The 14,914-nt window shown below is 38.2% G+C and overlaps 1 protein-coding gene across 3 annotated transcripts in view; it reads right to left on the bottom strand.

The window, feature by feature from the left end:
• Window positions 1–14,914, bottom strand: part of WAPL (WAPL cohesin release factor) — a 64,811-nt gene that overhangs the window by 33,180 nt on the left and 16,717 nt on the right. For all 3 annotated transcript variants that reach the window (XM_053948924.1, XM_053948927.1, XM_053948925.1), the window contains exons 3-4: window positions 13,579–14,625; window positions 7,668–7,783 (exon numbers count right to left, since the gene is read on the bottom strand). In XM_053948924.1, the coding sequence (XP_053804899.1) occupies window positions 7,668–7,783; window positions 13,579–14,625 (1,163 nt within the window). The remainder of the gene's footprint in view (window positions 1–7,667; window positions 7,784–13,578; window positions 14,626–14,914) is intronic.

Genomic DNA, 14,914 nt, shown 5'->3' with positions numbered 1-14,914 from the left:
AATCCCAACTCAATTCAGTAAAATTACAGCAGCTACCTCACACTTCAATTTAGGTGAATAATCTAAAAACCTGCCAGTCCTGACTAGTATCCTGCTTACTAGTGTACACATTAAGAATTGGTTTTGGTCTATTTACATTAATAATAATAAAAAAAGTCCCTAAATGGTAGGCACTTGGAAGCCAGTATTAAATAAATATGCTTATAGAAGAATTTGGTTTTGCAAACGTTAGGTGAAATAATAGTGTCAATATGAGGCTTTGGTTTCTAACAAATCAGCTATGGAACAGATTTATTCTCACCTTTTAAAATATTTTTAAAAATTATTTTTATTCCAGCAATATATCAAAATTGCTTACAATAGACAAGCTGATTATAACTGGCTGGCACTTACAACAGCTCCTCTCTTGTTTATCATTCCAACAAAACATATTTAGACAAAATATCCCCATAAAAATCAGTTCAGTTCAGGACTGGGGAGCCAATCTGCCAGAAGCACCAACCAGCAAATGAAAAGAATGCACTGCAGAAGCAGCAACAGGCAGTCACAGGTTGTCAGCTCTGCCCAGCACTGTTTGTCAGCCTGCTGACAGACAGACTGGGCTTAGCACTGAACTGAGAGGTCACAGAATATTTCAATTGCCCAAATTCAGCTTGACTCCTCAATGAAGTCAAAACAGCTTATGCCAACTAATAATCTTTCCTCCTAAAACCAAGCAATTTCAACTTTCTGAATTAGGATGCAAAGAGCAGCTCAATGTACATAGTTATCAGTAGTTCATTATCACTTTATTACAACTGTTCATCCTTAGGGTAGGACACACTTTAACTAAAGGTTATGCAAGATGAAGACAAGCAGCTCTTTTTAAAATGAGCCCTGGACAATCTACTCTGATTCTACCATTATATGTATAGAAAGGGCTATGACTGATAGCAAAATTTTCGAATTATGATTCCTCTGCTTCTTTTTCAGAACTATTTATTTGAAATAAGCTATGGAAAAATAATTAAGCAAAATCACATAGGTTTGTGCACTTAAGATAGACAAGTGTTCACATACTCTAAAACTTAAAAATGAAAGAACAAAGAAAAAGGCTTTAAAAATCTGATTTTGGGAAATGCTGATTTGTTTGCAGGCCAGCAAAATGAAACGTTACTCGCAGGATGCCTTTGATAAACATCTACTGTACAGTATAACACAAGCTAAGTGGAAAACTACAGACCACAGTGCAGCCTAGTTTCTGTCACCTCCCACACACACGTCACTGACACATTAGCCCTAAGATTACTCAGCCAGCCCAGAGCAGGCACGGGTTGGTACTTCTCCAATTTCAAAATACTTTCAAAGATGAGGTATAAGCTTTTCATTCTGAACTTCTAGTTTACTTAGACCCAACATTTGTTTCTAACTGGTATTTATAGCTCCTTCCAGTCAGCATGAAACACCAGTGGAGAAAGCTCCCATCAAACTGTAAAAGATCTCTTATATCCTTAAAACATGTATTACAACAAATGCTATTAGAAACAAAGGCTCACACGTAAGGTTTTTTTCAGGTATTGACAGTTTCTGACAGTGCCGACCTTATATCAGGAGTATGTTATTTTCCATGATGAAACTGACCTCCTCAGGGTAAAAAACCTGTCTATAGGACAAGATGCATTTCAATAATGAACTAAGGATTAGTTGCAGATCAGACTGAAATCACACAGAAGAAAAACAGAAAATTTCTTCCTGGTTCAGCACTTGGTAACTGGAAATAAATGCTCTTTACACAGTATTGATTTAACATGTCCTTCCAACTTACCTGTCCAAAGACCACTCTGAAATCTTGCACACATTTCTGCACTTTGCTGGGTACAGAAGTTATTCCTAAAACTTGACTAACACATGAAAAGCAGTAGTTACAGGGTTATGACTGGCTCAAGTTTTTCTCTTGGATACAAAGTTCAGCAGCAGTCTGTTGGCTAAGCCATGTCTGAATTCAGCAATGCTTTCATTCACGTATTCGACACTACTGTCATGACTAACCCTACTAACACCACTTGATCAAAGTGCTGCACGTAATCCTGCTAAGGCTGCTGTGTTCAGTGAGCATTTCTCAGTTGCAATGTTGACTTAACCAGGTTAAGATAACTTAATCTCTCTTCTTGGGTCCCCTCAACTGAGTAGAGAGAATAGTTTAGTTTACCAGTGAACTGGACTAAGATTTATGCTAAATGTTTCTTTTTCAGTGAGTTATTTTTACAGTAATACACAACTTTGGGAAACTGAAGGCACTAGGAAACAGGAGGGAGCTGGTTGAGCAAAGGAGAACAAAAACAACATAACCAAGTGCTTCTGTAAGTATTTTCCACCTCTTTCAGTCCTTACAGTAGATGGGACTTTGTTGGGTTTGGGACTGCGTTTTTTTGGTTAATCCAAGAAGATCTCAGCTTTTCCTGGCAAATACAGTCCACACTAGTGGAGGAACTTTCAAGTAATGCCACTTTAGTGTACTAAAACTTAACAGTACTTAAAGTGCTGTTACCAAAATGTTCCCAGGCACAGCAAGCAGTGAAAGCCAAATGCCATACCACACATTAAGACAAGGGGGCCCCATGGCAGGCAGACACCTGTCAATCAACAGCTAAAATACACTAACAGCTATCAGCTTGATCTAGCACATCCCAATCAAATCTGTCACTATCTCAAACCCATTAAGCCTCATGTCAGCTGCCAAAAAGGACTGCTGTGATTTTATCCCAGCTGGCAACTAAGCCCCACCCAGCTCCTTACTTACTCACACCCAGTGGGATGGGGGAGAATCCAAAGGGTAGAAGTGAGAAAACACTAAGAAATAAAGACAGTTACACAGGAAAAGCAAAAGCCATGAATGCAAGCAAAACAGAATAAGGAATTAATCCGCCACTTTGTATGGGCATGCAGTTTTTCAGGCATTCCCAGGAAAGCAAGGCTCCATCAGGCATAACAACTACTTGGGAAGACAAAGACCATCACTCCAACAGTGTGTCCCCCCTTCCTTCTTCTCCTGAATTTATATTGCTGAGCACATTGTCATATGGTATGCAATATCCCTTAGGTCATTCTGACCAGCTGTCCCCTCTAAACCTCCTTGCACACCCCCAGCCTCCTGGCTGGTGGGGTGGGATGAGGAGCAGAAAAGGCTTTGGCTCTAACTGCTGCTCAGCAATAACAAAAACATCCTAGCACTACCAATAGTGTTCTCAGCACAAACTCAAAACAGCCCTGTAAGAGCTCCTCTGAAGAAAATTAACTGTATTCCAGCCAAAACCAGCACACACAGAAAACACTGTGGTCCAGTATTTGAATGGGCCAAAGGAAACACCGTGAACATCACGTTAGTGGTAAAGAGGTTTTTCCATACCTTTTCCAGTACAAGCCAATGTGTGCACAACAAGAGGAAAAGAAAAAGCCCACTGATGTATCTCCATTCACTGGGTACATGTGGGAATGTGTACACAGTTGCAAGCCAGACAGGTTTTCTAGGGCTAAGATTTCAACAAGTGAATTTAAAGACATTTCTCCAGGCATAGCAATGTAAGACAGTAAGAAAAAAAATTTAAGCTAGCTTCAAGTCATTTAAAACCAGTAAATTTTCACTGCAAAAGTGAGTATTTAATTGAAATATGCCCATTTTGACTGGAGTCAGAAGTCATTAAGCAATGAAATAGCTTTCAGGTTAGTTTTTAGCTTGATCAGTAGTCCATGAATCACCAATGTGGACTGACCATGCACTGAACCCTTTATTCCTCATCTTACCAATCATAAAAAACACATTTCAAAGTCTCAAGAAAATTTCAGGGTTTTATAGGTGCTAAAAATTGCATTCTATAGTAGCACAGAAGCTTTATGAAATATACCCAGTGCAAAAGATATCAACATCTAAGAAGCTAATTCCAAAGAACTTGTTTCTAAAATTGACCTACCTAAGGCATAGGAAAAAAAATCCTGATAAAGCACTCATCTAATTGAAATTTCATGCTACTTTGAGAAAACATAAGAGTGAGTCTGCTTCCACTGTGCCAACTTGAGAGAGTCAGTGCTTTTTTTCTGTTTTACCTCCTCTGTCTCCTTCATGCAGCTCCTTAAGTCTTCCCACATGCCTCAGCAGCCCTGAAGACCAGTAACAGAAAGATTATAGTTTCTGCCTCCCTCCCAGGCCCCTGAAGCTGAAAGGCTCCCATACCTTTTAACTATGATTTGCAACTCTATCTAAATTCTTACCTTGAAACATTCAAAGGCAATCAGTATTCACCATGTCTAGGTTGGCTTCCTACGGCCACAGGCAGAACTAGGATGAGCACTGAGCTGCAGATCACTCATTATATATTTTAAGAGCAGAGGGGTCATCCCAGAAAATGTGCTGTTCAGAGGACTTGGTGGTCCCTAGTGACGTGCTGGACAACACAAACACTGAACTGACACAAAACACTAAGTATAATCATTAATTTTTAGGGCTGATAGATCAAAAGGTTAAGTTTGAGGATAGACTAGCCCTCCTTATCTTACACTTTTAAGTTGGCTTTTTTCAGATTCCTATTTAGAAACAGATATTTTGCATAAGACAACAGGAAACTGTTCCAGAGTATTCCTACAAAAACTGCTTCTCTTCATTTGCTGACTCTACCTAAAATCTGTTGTGAAGGCAGCAGGAGCAAGAAATCTCAGGAAATAATTTTTATGCTGCTTATTTTAAAGTCTTTAGTCTCAGTAGATTTGGACCATAGCAACAAAAAATTTCTTGTCTACTCTACTGGGTTTGCCTGTTAATGGAGAATTAGTTTCATCTGTAGAAGGGGAACGAAGCTCAAAGGGGCCAGCAGGTGGGTGTATCCAGAGCTCCCAAACTGACATGCTAGAGCATGAGTTACCCAACCAGTTGAATTAAAAGTGTAAACAGTTGCAAACAAACTTCTGCAGATGTTATTCATGTATGCTTCACACCCATAATTTGCAATTCAAGTAATGCCAATATTTATGTACTGTAAGTGCTTAATTATGTTGCTATGGAATGTAACACTCCTATAATTCAGGCTCAGGATAAAGAGGTTTAATTCACTTAAAAGAATGGCTCTGGTTGAGACTCTACTCACCTATCCATGTCCTTGGCTACTGCAACCAGGCAGTGATTTCAGTCCTCAAAGTAAAAGCAGTGTTTAGAAACATTGCTATTCACAAAGTCAACAATGTCAGTAATATTTTATTGTACAGACTTATAGTTTCAAGAACTGGAGTTTAGCATCAGGGTACAATGATCGAATTTTCAAAACTACAACCATGGGTGACAGATCTGCTGAATACAGCCTGGAAAAAATACTTGAGCTTTCTGATCTGCTGAAATTTAATGATAGCACCTGCTGCTTCCTAAGTAACAGAGCCTTTTTCTTGGCAGCTCTGTCTGATGCAGTGCCACAGCTCTGAAAATCCCCTAACAGAAAATATTTAATACTGTATCTGCTAACTCCTACAAGAAAAAATAAGTGGTGCTGAGACAGTGAAGTAGTTCCAGAGATTTTTTTAAAGATCATTAGTTATTATCATCAAGTTAATACTTTTAGTTCTTTCTTTTTTTCGTTCCCAGAATGAGAATTCCCTTAAGATACAACTAAGATAAAGAGTCTATATCTATATTTTAGGAAGATAATTATAGCAGCTCTAATTACCATCAGAACAAGCTTTACAAGCTTTTTTAGTAACTCCATGTAACAGCCATATGATTAGAGAACACTGAAGTTTAAAATCTGAATCTCAGTTACAGCAACATCTACTTCTAGGTCCATTATATCACTACAGGGTCAAAAAAAGCTATTTCATTCTCAACTTTCCCATCTGAATTAAATGTATCCCCAACTGAGAATTTTCTAGAGTTGAAATCATTCTCCCTTATAGTATGATATTGCTGTAAGGCTTTTTCCTTACCCCATAATTTCATGATATATACATTCAAAATTAATTAGAACCATTTTCACATAAAATCTCAGGGATTTAAAGAACAAAAATTAAACAAGAAACACATGAAATGCAATTGCAGAATATTTACGTCATTTAAATATTTAAATTTTAAAAAATTTCTGAATTTAGCAGAACACCTACAGTTTTATGCTGTTAAAATATATAACTGAAAAAGTTAGTCTAATTTGCACTTCTTGTACTTCTGTTTCTCAGTGTACTGTAACATGTTCACTGATAAGAAGCTGAATTAAAAAAAATTATTATTTAATCAGGAGAAGCTGAGGAACTTCCATCTTCAAGGAATACTATTTCAGTTGTGAAAACACCCTCCTCACTTATCTGACTTCAAACTGTGGAGGGAAGAGCTTCTCATTCTGTTCAAAGTCAAAGCAACAAGTGACACTTTTTTTCAAAGGGCATCACAACTGACAGGACCTACTGGTCACATATCCTCCCACATGAACAAACTCCCCAGCACGTTTTGAGAGCTAAACCAAAACTGTCATCCTTTCTCCGTCCACAAATCCTTCTTTTTAATGAAAAATTTATCTATAACAACACAACTGAGGAGATAATAAATCTTCTGGTTCTGGAAGACCAAAAAAGAAAAAGGCACCTTGAAAAATTTCTTCAAGTAAAACTACCACACAACACAAATAATTAGTAACCGTCATGAGGAATTTCTTTGAAAAAAGAAGTTTCAAAAACTTCTTTGAACTGTTGCATTCATGAGCACATTCTGAACACACATAGAAGACAGTTTCTATAATTCCATGCAACTGCCTGGTCTTGCAAAACTACAGAACTCCAAGGGAAAGCAGAAATACAAGTTCATTTCCCTCGTTCTCCTACTGGAGCAGCTGTGGGTTAAATGATGGTGAGACAGGGACTGTTGTCACCAGGTAACACAAACAAGTTATGCAAAAAGCTCATGAGAAGTCCTTAAGCATTTGAAATGGCTGTCCTGGACATTAGGGTCATAAAAGCTTCCTTTCATGGAGATTACATAGATCCCCCTATTGCAAACTTTTACCTGGTGGCTACACTCAATTTTTGCTGTATGCACATTTTTAAAAACCTCAAAATACTGAGTACCCATAATGACAGATAAACCACATTTCTGTAAGATCAAGAAAATGAATAAGCTCTTTTCATGCTATGAAAGGGCAAATTCATACTGAATACTACCCAGCTGGGCAAGACTGGCCTGGGATTGGATGCTACTTTTTTTTCCAACTAAAAGAATATCTCAGTATACCAAATGCTATAAATGCACTTATCCTTTTAAAGACTATATCAATGCCCAATTTGAAGTTTTAAGAAAAGTTCTATCCTATAATATGATAGATATTTCTTGGGAGAGCAAACAAAAGAGACCAAAACAATCTCCCCTCAAACACCAACAAACCACAAAGTAAAATACACAAGAATTTACTGATGCTTTGCTTTAAAAATCACCTCCAGGGAATGCATCTACATTACAAGTCTGGTTCTCCATAGCAGTAATGTGAACCTGAAAAGTGAAACTTCCAGTAATAAATACAAAAGTACTGTACTTGAATAATATTTCCAGAAATAATATTAAAGGCCAACATATGATCTCAAAAAGCCCTGTTGCATATCTAAGAAGAAACATCAATACTGAGGAGTTCAGTAAAGTTAAAATTTGTATTGGTCTCAGCATTATTACTCACCCGCTTTGGCCCACTAAAAATCTTCCTGGTGTTTTCCTTAGATTTATCACCTTGTTTATTTGTGGATTTCTTATTGCCTTCAAGCACACCAGATGCATCCTCTGAAAACTCCAGATCTGTTAAAAGTAAATATAGACATGAAACAACCATTTTAAAAGCTGTTCAACTGGTAGAGCATTTCTGACAAAAAAATCATGTATAGCTTCTGACATTACATCATGAACAATCAATATTCATCAGAAAAATCAGCCTTAATGCCAGCACAGTCCTGGATGTAGGCTTGCTGACTGGATTGCAGTAATACAGAGAAGCATGACAAGGTGCACAATCAAAAATATTACAGCACCTCTTGCCCACTGGGTAAGCTGCAGGCTACTGCTTCCCATCCCATACTCCTGTAAATCCCAGGGCACCTTTTACATGAGCTTACTAATGGCTGGCTTACTGCTACAACCCTGAGCAGCAGAAGAATAAAGCAGGAGATTGGGTTCTTCAAAAGTGTGAGATTAAGAGATTTAGAAGAACACACTCCAATTACAGAACAGAAGAACTGATCTTGCTTCACTTCTCATGAAGGCAGCCTGTTTATATTTGCTTATTCTGCTGTAAACAGGAAAAAAATACAGTGGTCAGCTCAGGAAAGAGTCAGCTAGAAGAACTGCTGACATGACCTTTCAATGGATTTGATACTTGCACTACTACTGATTCCAGTACTCCATCCTGGACTGTAAATCAGCAATTCACTCATCAAATTCAATTTTTGCCCTTAGGTTTTTTTTTTTTTTTTTTAACTTGTGTTGCTTTATTTGAAGCACTATCCATTGGAGACAAGGAAAAGGGTTTACTTGGCACAAACCAGAAGTTACCACAAATTTCAATGGAAATAAAGACAGGCACAGAGAGGTACTGTTTCATCTGACAAACTGTTCAGAAAAGCAGTCTATTCCGGAAAAGCTGCTGCTGTTTGAAAAGTGCACTGCAAGAGCACAAGCAGGTAGGATGGGTTACTCTAATCCCAAGTACACAGGACCAGCCAAGCTGGTTAAGAAGGCAAGCAAAGGCAAAGCAGGCAACCAAATTTCTAATGGCATTCACAAGGATACAAAACCTGCCTGAGGAATAGAACTGTTCTTAAAATAAAGCTCCAAAGTTTCCCGAATTGCAGTAAATTTCCCCAAGCTCCAAAGTTTCCCAAATTGCCTGGGCTTGGCAGCACCAGGACTGGCAGGATGCCTGCTGCAAGGCACCTCCCGGAACCAGTCTCTCACATTCTGTCCCACTGGTTTTCAGTGTGGTTGTGTCAGGTGAGCACTAGAGCCTACAAACAAAGCATCAACAGCCCTTCTGAAAACAACTGACTTTAACAGATGTTTGACAGAATTAGCGTAACAGAGGAAAAATACTACAGACCCATTTCTATTAACTTAAATAACACAAAACTACTTCCAAATCTATGTAAAGGACAACTTAGTTCTTGCTGAAGCCAATTTAAGGAGTAAAATCAAATTGCTTTAATATATATCCTTATAAATCCTGAAATATTTCTGAAGAAGTCAGGTCCTGAATCCAGTTCTCAAAGGAAGTCAAACCAAGAGAACTGGACCCTCCTATTGTAGATTGAAAGCTAAAAAGTAATTTACTTGACCACAGCCAGTACAAATATGCAAGTCATTCTAGAAATACAAAATATTTCACCCACCAAATGAAAACAGTAACTTTTGCCCTGTGCTAAGACTTGGACCTGGCATCGCCTTCAATAATGATTAACAATGCTCTGGGATCAACTAAGCCACAATTTTAACACCTTAAGTTTCCTTGTTTGAATTCTACTCTTATGTGATTCTGAACTATCCCGTTTAAATTAGTTGATTTTAAATTAAAAAAAAATCTTGATAAAGAAAAAAATCAACTCCTACTTACAACAGGATATTTCTGCATTTTCTGATGTTGCTAGCACATCAAACACTAGGTTTGCAAGATTACCTGGAATGCTTCTATTTGAGCAGTGTTTTTGGAAGCCTTCTAGGTACTCATAAAGAACTCCGTATATATTATCTTAGCAGACTTTTAAATCTAAACTAAATAGGGTCTGGGGGACAAGTCTTTTGTTAACAATGAGTGAGGAAAACACTCCAGTAGTTTGGTAAGCAGTGACCCTACTGAAGCTTGATTTCCACTGGTTCTCTCCTGTACAGCTTTTTGGAGGGGTTTTTTGCCCCCTCACAGAGAAATTGGTCATATTACCTTTTTTCTCAGTATGGAAGCATGCAAGTCCTTTTTTCCTCTGTCTACCCATTTTTAAGGCATTTATAATCTTTAAGATAATTTGCCTGTCTTGGCTAGAATTGGAAAGATGTTCAAAGACCAACTAAGGCAACAGCCACAGTAAATTTCCTGGGGAACAACAACGGAGTTTTGTTTTAGTGTCTCAGGGCAATTCTGCAAAAGGTTTTGAAGCCCAAACAGGACTCTGCCTTTGAGTACTTTGATGTCGTTTTAACTAGCTTAAAATATTTACCCAATGAAGGTGACTCAGTTTTTGAGAAGATGCTAAGGAATTTAAAAAAAAAAAAAATAGGGTAAGTTGGCTCACCAGAACTGAGCTGAGTGTAGATGCTGATATACAAAAGCTACATCACCTATAAAGATTATAGGAATCTTGTCTTGATCAAGGAAAAATGCATTGATAATACAATGGTGCGTATCAGAACTGATTTACAAAGCAAAAGACTAAGCTGCAACACAGATTTCTCTTGGATACAACTCCCCATTGATTATTACAGTCAAGTCAGTCACTTTCTTCTAGTATTAAAAGCTTCTCCTCACTGGAGTCATCCTGTACTCTTGCTACTGCAATGACAAAAGCAGTGTTTCAAATCTAGGAAAGTCTCACCAGTACTTTTAGCCCCTGGCAGAATCCAATTGGGAGGCTCACAAACCAAAGGGGCCTTTGCTTCACTGGGCTGCTACAGAGGAATCTGAGAGAATTTTAGATTGCAATGGCAAAATAAAAAGTAAACTTTTACTAGTAACTCAACACTTCTGCAAAAATCTAAGGCTAATAAAGTTATTATGAAGTATTTTCATTTAAAAAGTGTGGTCACAGCATCTAGGAATTTAAAAGGTGGACATTTTTTTCAGAGTTGGGGGTTTTATTTGCTTGGCTTTTGAGGTTTTTTTTTTGTGGTTTTAACCACTTCAGCAGAAAAGACTATCATAGAAGTGAGCAACAGAAGATGTTTTTCAATGAAAGACAGTCGAACCAAAACTGAATTTATCTGTTTTGCAATTTTTCCTGCACTAACAATATTGTTCCTGTAGTCTCTGTGCTTTCTTAAACTTCATTTGTCAAAACATTTAAATATATATTATTAAACTTAATTTCCCTCTGTGAACTACTAGACTGGAAGGAAGTCTTTATAATGTTCCATTACAAAATCTTTGTCAGATGTTTTAAATTAAGGTTCTAAAATCTGTTTCATAAAAATACACCTAGATTATGGCAAGTAACCAAATCAGTACTATGGCAAAGTAAGGCTGTGATAAAAAGCATCAAAAGCATCAAGTTTCTTGAAAAACTGATTAAGCCATGTACATAACATTCTTAATACACAGAACACCAAAATCAGTCTTGGGATTTTCCAGGGCTGAAATTCAGAGAGGCAGTTTGGCATTTCACCTGTCAACCTGGAACAAGAACACTGGATTTTTATCTGGGCATTTATTCATTAGTACAAAGAAAGAACAGCACATACAGAACTCAGGTAGCACAAGCACCTCTCAGTACTGTTCAACATTTCAGGACAGAGTTTTATTGTGCATGATGTTCTGAATGTTGTTTCTCAGGCTTGGATTCAAAGCTGGCATTTTTCATGGATGCAGAAGGCACATTTTTCCAGTATGCAAAGACAATACCTCAGAGCAATGTCACATTTTATTGAAACTTCAGGCTTAGATCCAGAAGTTCTTGAGAAATTCTCAGGCTCAGCATCACTGTATTTAAGGACTCTTATCATGGTTGTTCTGAGCAATCATGATTCTCAAAATTTGCAAAGGTCTGAGAGAAAATGGTGTACACTTCAGCAAGGAGTGCCACAAATTTTAGGACAGCATCAGACGCCCTATTTTCATAATCTGTACTACAGAGCATCACCCTTTCAAATTTCAGAAAAACAAGCCCGCAAATCAAATCTCACCTGCCAACAGCAGCACAAAACAAGAATCAAATGAGCAAAGGAGATGCAAAATAAAGGGGAATCATCTCCCAGGAGAGGGCCTGAGAGGTAGCTCTTCCCTGAAGTGGAGAAGTGCATTAAGAACTAACAAAACATAAATTTACATCCCCCTGTGCCATGGAAATCTATTAGGAAAATATTTCAGAGAAAACATCTGTGATACCTGGGAGTATAAAGGCCTGCTTCGTGAATGCAGTGCCAAATGCAAAGTGTGGATATTTTGAGACTTCTGAGGACAGCAACTGAAAGGATTATTTGATGGGTCAGCATCTCAGCTGCATTAACTGTACAAGCAAATTTTTCCCTTGGAATAAATGGCTGAACAGAAAGTCATTAAAGACAGGAACTAAGAGTACTTCTTAAGCAGCCCTGTAAGATAAACCCATTTTCCAAAGAGGCTGGAACCTAAGTGTCTCATCATAAGTAAATTTTATGGAAAAAAAAAATGGTTTTTTTTGTTTGAAAACAATCTTCTCGTACAACATCAGTATTCATTTGTTCCTTTCAAATCCACAAAAAAAACCCTAGTGGTGACATTTAGTTTGATTAAAAGGCTTACAGAAAATTCTGGTTTTAGAAACAGCTATAATTAGAACAGAGAAATGAACATTTTTTCCTCTGAAATTTTATTTCTGGATTATATTAGCAGAAGCTATTTGTAGGAAAAAAAAACCCAGCTTCTCCAACATTTGCAAAGCTAGATTGAAATCCTCTCTTGCTATCACAATGAAATACATCTGGCCAAAGTCTTAAAATGCAACAACTTCAGTGAGCTGATAAAACTTCTCATGCTCCATGCTCCAAAATGGAGGACCAAAATGTTCCCTAGAACAGGGGCAGTGTTTTGAAATATTTATTCCAACACAAGTGATTCTCTGGCATTACAGTTTTTCAAAACAGAGGAGCTAAAAGCAACCTTCCACCAAAGGTATTCCTTTTGTTCTTCACCAACACACAGGACCCAACCAACCACCAAGCAAGTCTCATTTTGCAAAGGATTTTAACCACCAGAACTTGCTCAACAGCTGCCATGTCCACAGTTTTACTCATAAATGTATGTGAGTACACACACACACCCCTCCCAACCTGTACAGAAGAAGGAAACATCTAAAGGCTGAAAATAAGAGCAGAAACAAATATGTAGAGGCTCTCCCAAAGCCAGTTATCTGACTGGCACTCCATGGGTCCCCACAGCCTCTCCCTTGAGTCATGCATCCTCAGATAAGATGGAGCTTGAGAAAGATCCAAACTGCCTACAGACACATTCAAAACCAGAAAAAGATATTTCCCAGTTCTTAAGAGCTACTTAAATGTGTGCACTCAGCTCTGCAATTGTGGGCTGATCTGGAGGCTCTGTGGGAGGATACCTGCCTTACAGGCATAGATGCTCATGCTCAACACACCAAAAAGGTACGACTCTTCTGTTGGAAAAGAAAAAAACCTCTATCTCTGGCAAGAGATCAAGGGGTATAAAGCACACTTCAAGAGAGATATGAAACACCAGACAGGACCACAGGAGAAGTAAGTTTAGCTGTTAGATTTCAAGTGAGTTTAACTGTTAGGTTTCCAAATCAGTAGTATTGGACAAATTCCTAGGTACACTGCAAAAAGTACAAAACATTGAAGTCAATTAAAATTAAATGTCACCCATGTATTCCCAAAAAAGTTCTACTGACCTGCATTAGTGCTGAGCTGGCTATCCTGGGAACAGTTTTCATTGCCATCAGAGGTTGACTGTAGTGAAGCAGATGGTACAGTTCTACTTCGCTTTTTGTTGGCCTTCCTTTCTGCTACCTGCCACTCTTCATCTTCATCCTCGCTTTCACTTAAGTCATCAAACCCAAAGTACTTGATTTTGTAATTGGAACTCCCAGAACTTCTAGAGGCGCCTTCATCTCCCCCTCCCTCGTCTTGATCATCAAACCCAAAAAACTCTAATTTGACATCCTTCTTGGATTTGGTATTGCTTGGTCGGAACCTGGTTGTAGTTTTTGTGGTGGCCATGTCTGCCTTTTTCCTTAAGCGCCCAGCTTCACCCAGGTCAGTGGGGGCTGCTGAGGTGAATTCATCCATGCGCTCCATGGTGTCCTGGATGGTGACATTGCAAACTGACAAGCAAGATGGGTGGAGAACAGTGTAGTCTCTAGTCCGTCCAACCGTCCCTCTAAAACTGGTCCCACTACTTAAAGAAACTTTTTTTCCTGCATTCAGACCATCATTATTTGACTCATTGTTTGCTTTGGATAAAGACTGACTAGTGCCATCCATCAGCTTATCAAAATTTGTTGCCCCCTGCAGTTTTGCTTTGTTGGATCGACAATATGTCCTACAGTTGCTTGGCCTAGGAATAGTTTGCACAAGTTCTTCACTAATGGCTTCCTTTGGATTTTCACTATCTTCTTTATCACACTCCTCATCCTTGCTCTTCACCTCTGAGAGATGTTCATTGTCAAAAGCTAATATATACTCTCCAGTTCTGGTGTCTTCAGTTTCATCCTCCCATTCATACAAGTGAGTTCTTAGTGGCCCCTTGGTCTGAGATGTTTCTGATGGAGAATCTGCTGTTTTTCCCATGTGGGAGTCCCAAGAATCAGGCAAGTCCTTGGCTTCCGTGTTGCATCCAGAAATGTCTGTGGTTTCAGCATTGGTTTTATTACTGTCTCCAGCATTGTCATAGATGAAATGACTGTTCCCATTATCTTCTTTCAAGTTCTGGATTTTATCTACAAAAACACATATATTTATTACTAAAATAGAACATTAAAAAAATAGTTGCCCATGTGGGTTACTTTGGAAAGTTCCAATATAACAAAAAGTATTCTGTGATCATTAACAAAAAACATTAGAGGTCTTCATCCACCTAGATAATACTTTATAAGCCCTCCAGTTTGAAGGTTTTGCTATAATAAAATCTTCTTGTAATTTCTACCAAAAAAAATCTTTAAGTGCCACTCTGAAAATACACGCATCATGTAAAAGACAGTGGTAAACCCTAAATACAACCACCTACTT

Source organism: Vidua chalybeata, chromosome 8, assembly GCF_026979565.1.
Source record: "Vidua chalybeata isolate OUT-0048 chromosome 8, bVidCha1 merged haplotype, whole genome shotgun sequence".
Taxonomy (NCBI): domain Eukaryota; kingdom Metazoa; phylum Chordata; class Aves; order Passeriformes; family Viduidae; genus Vidua; species Vidua chalybeata.
Note: the sequence above shows the minus strand (reverse complement) of the source record. Positions and strands in the feature narration are given on the sequence as shown.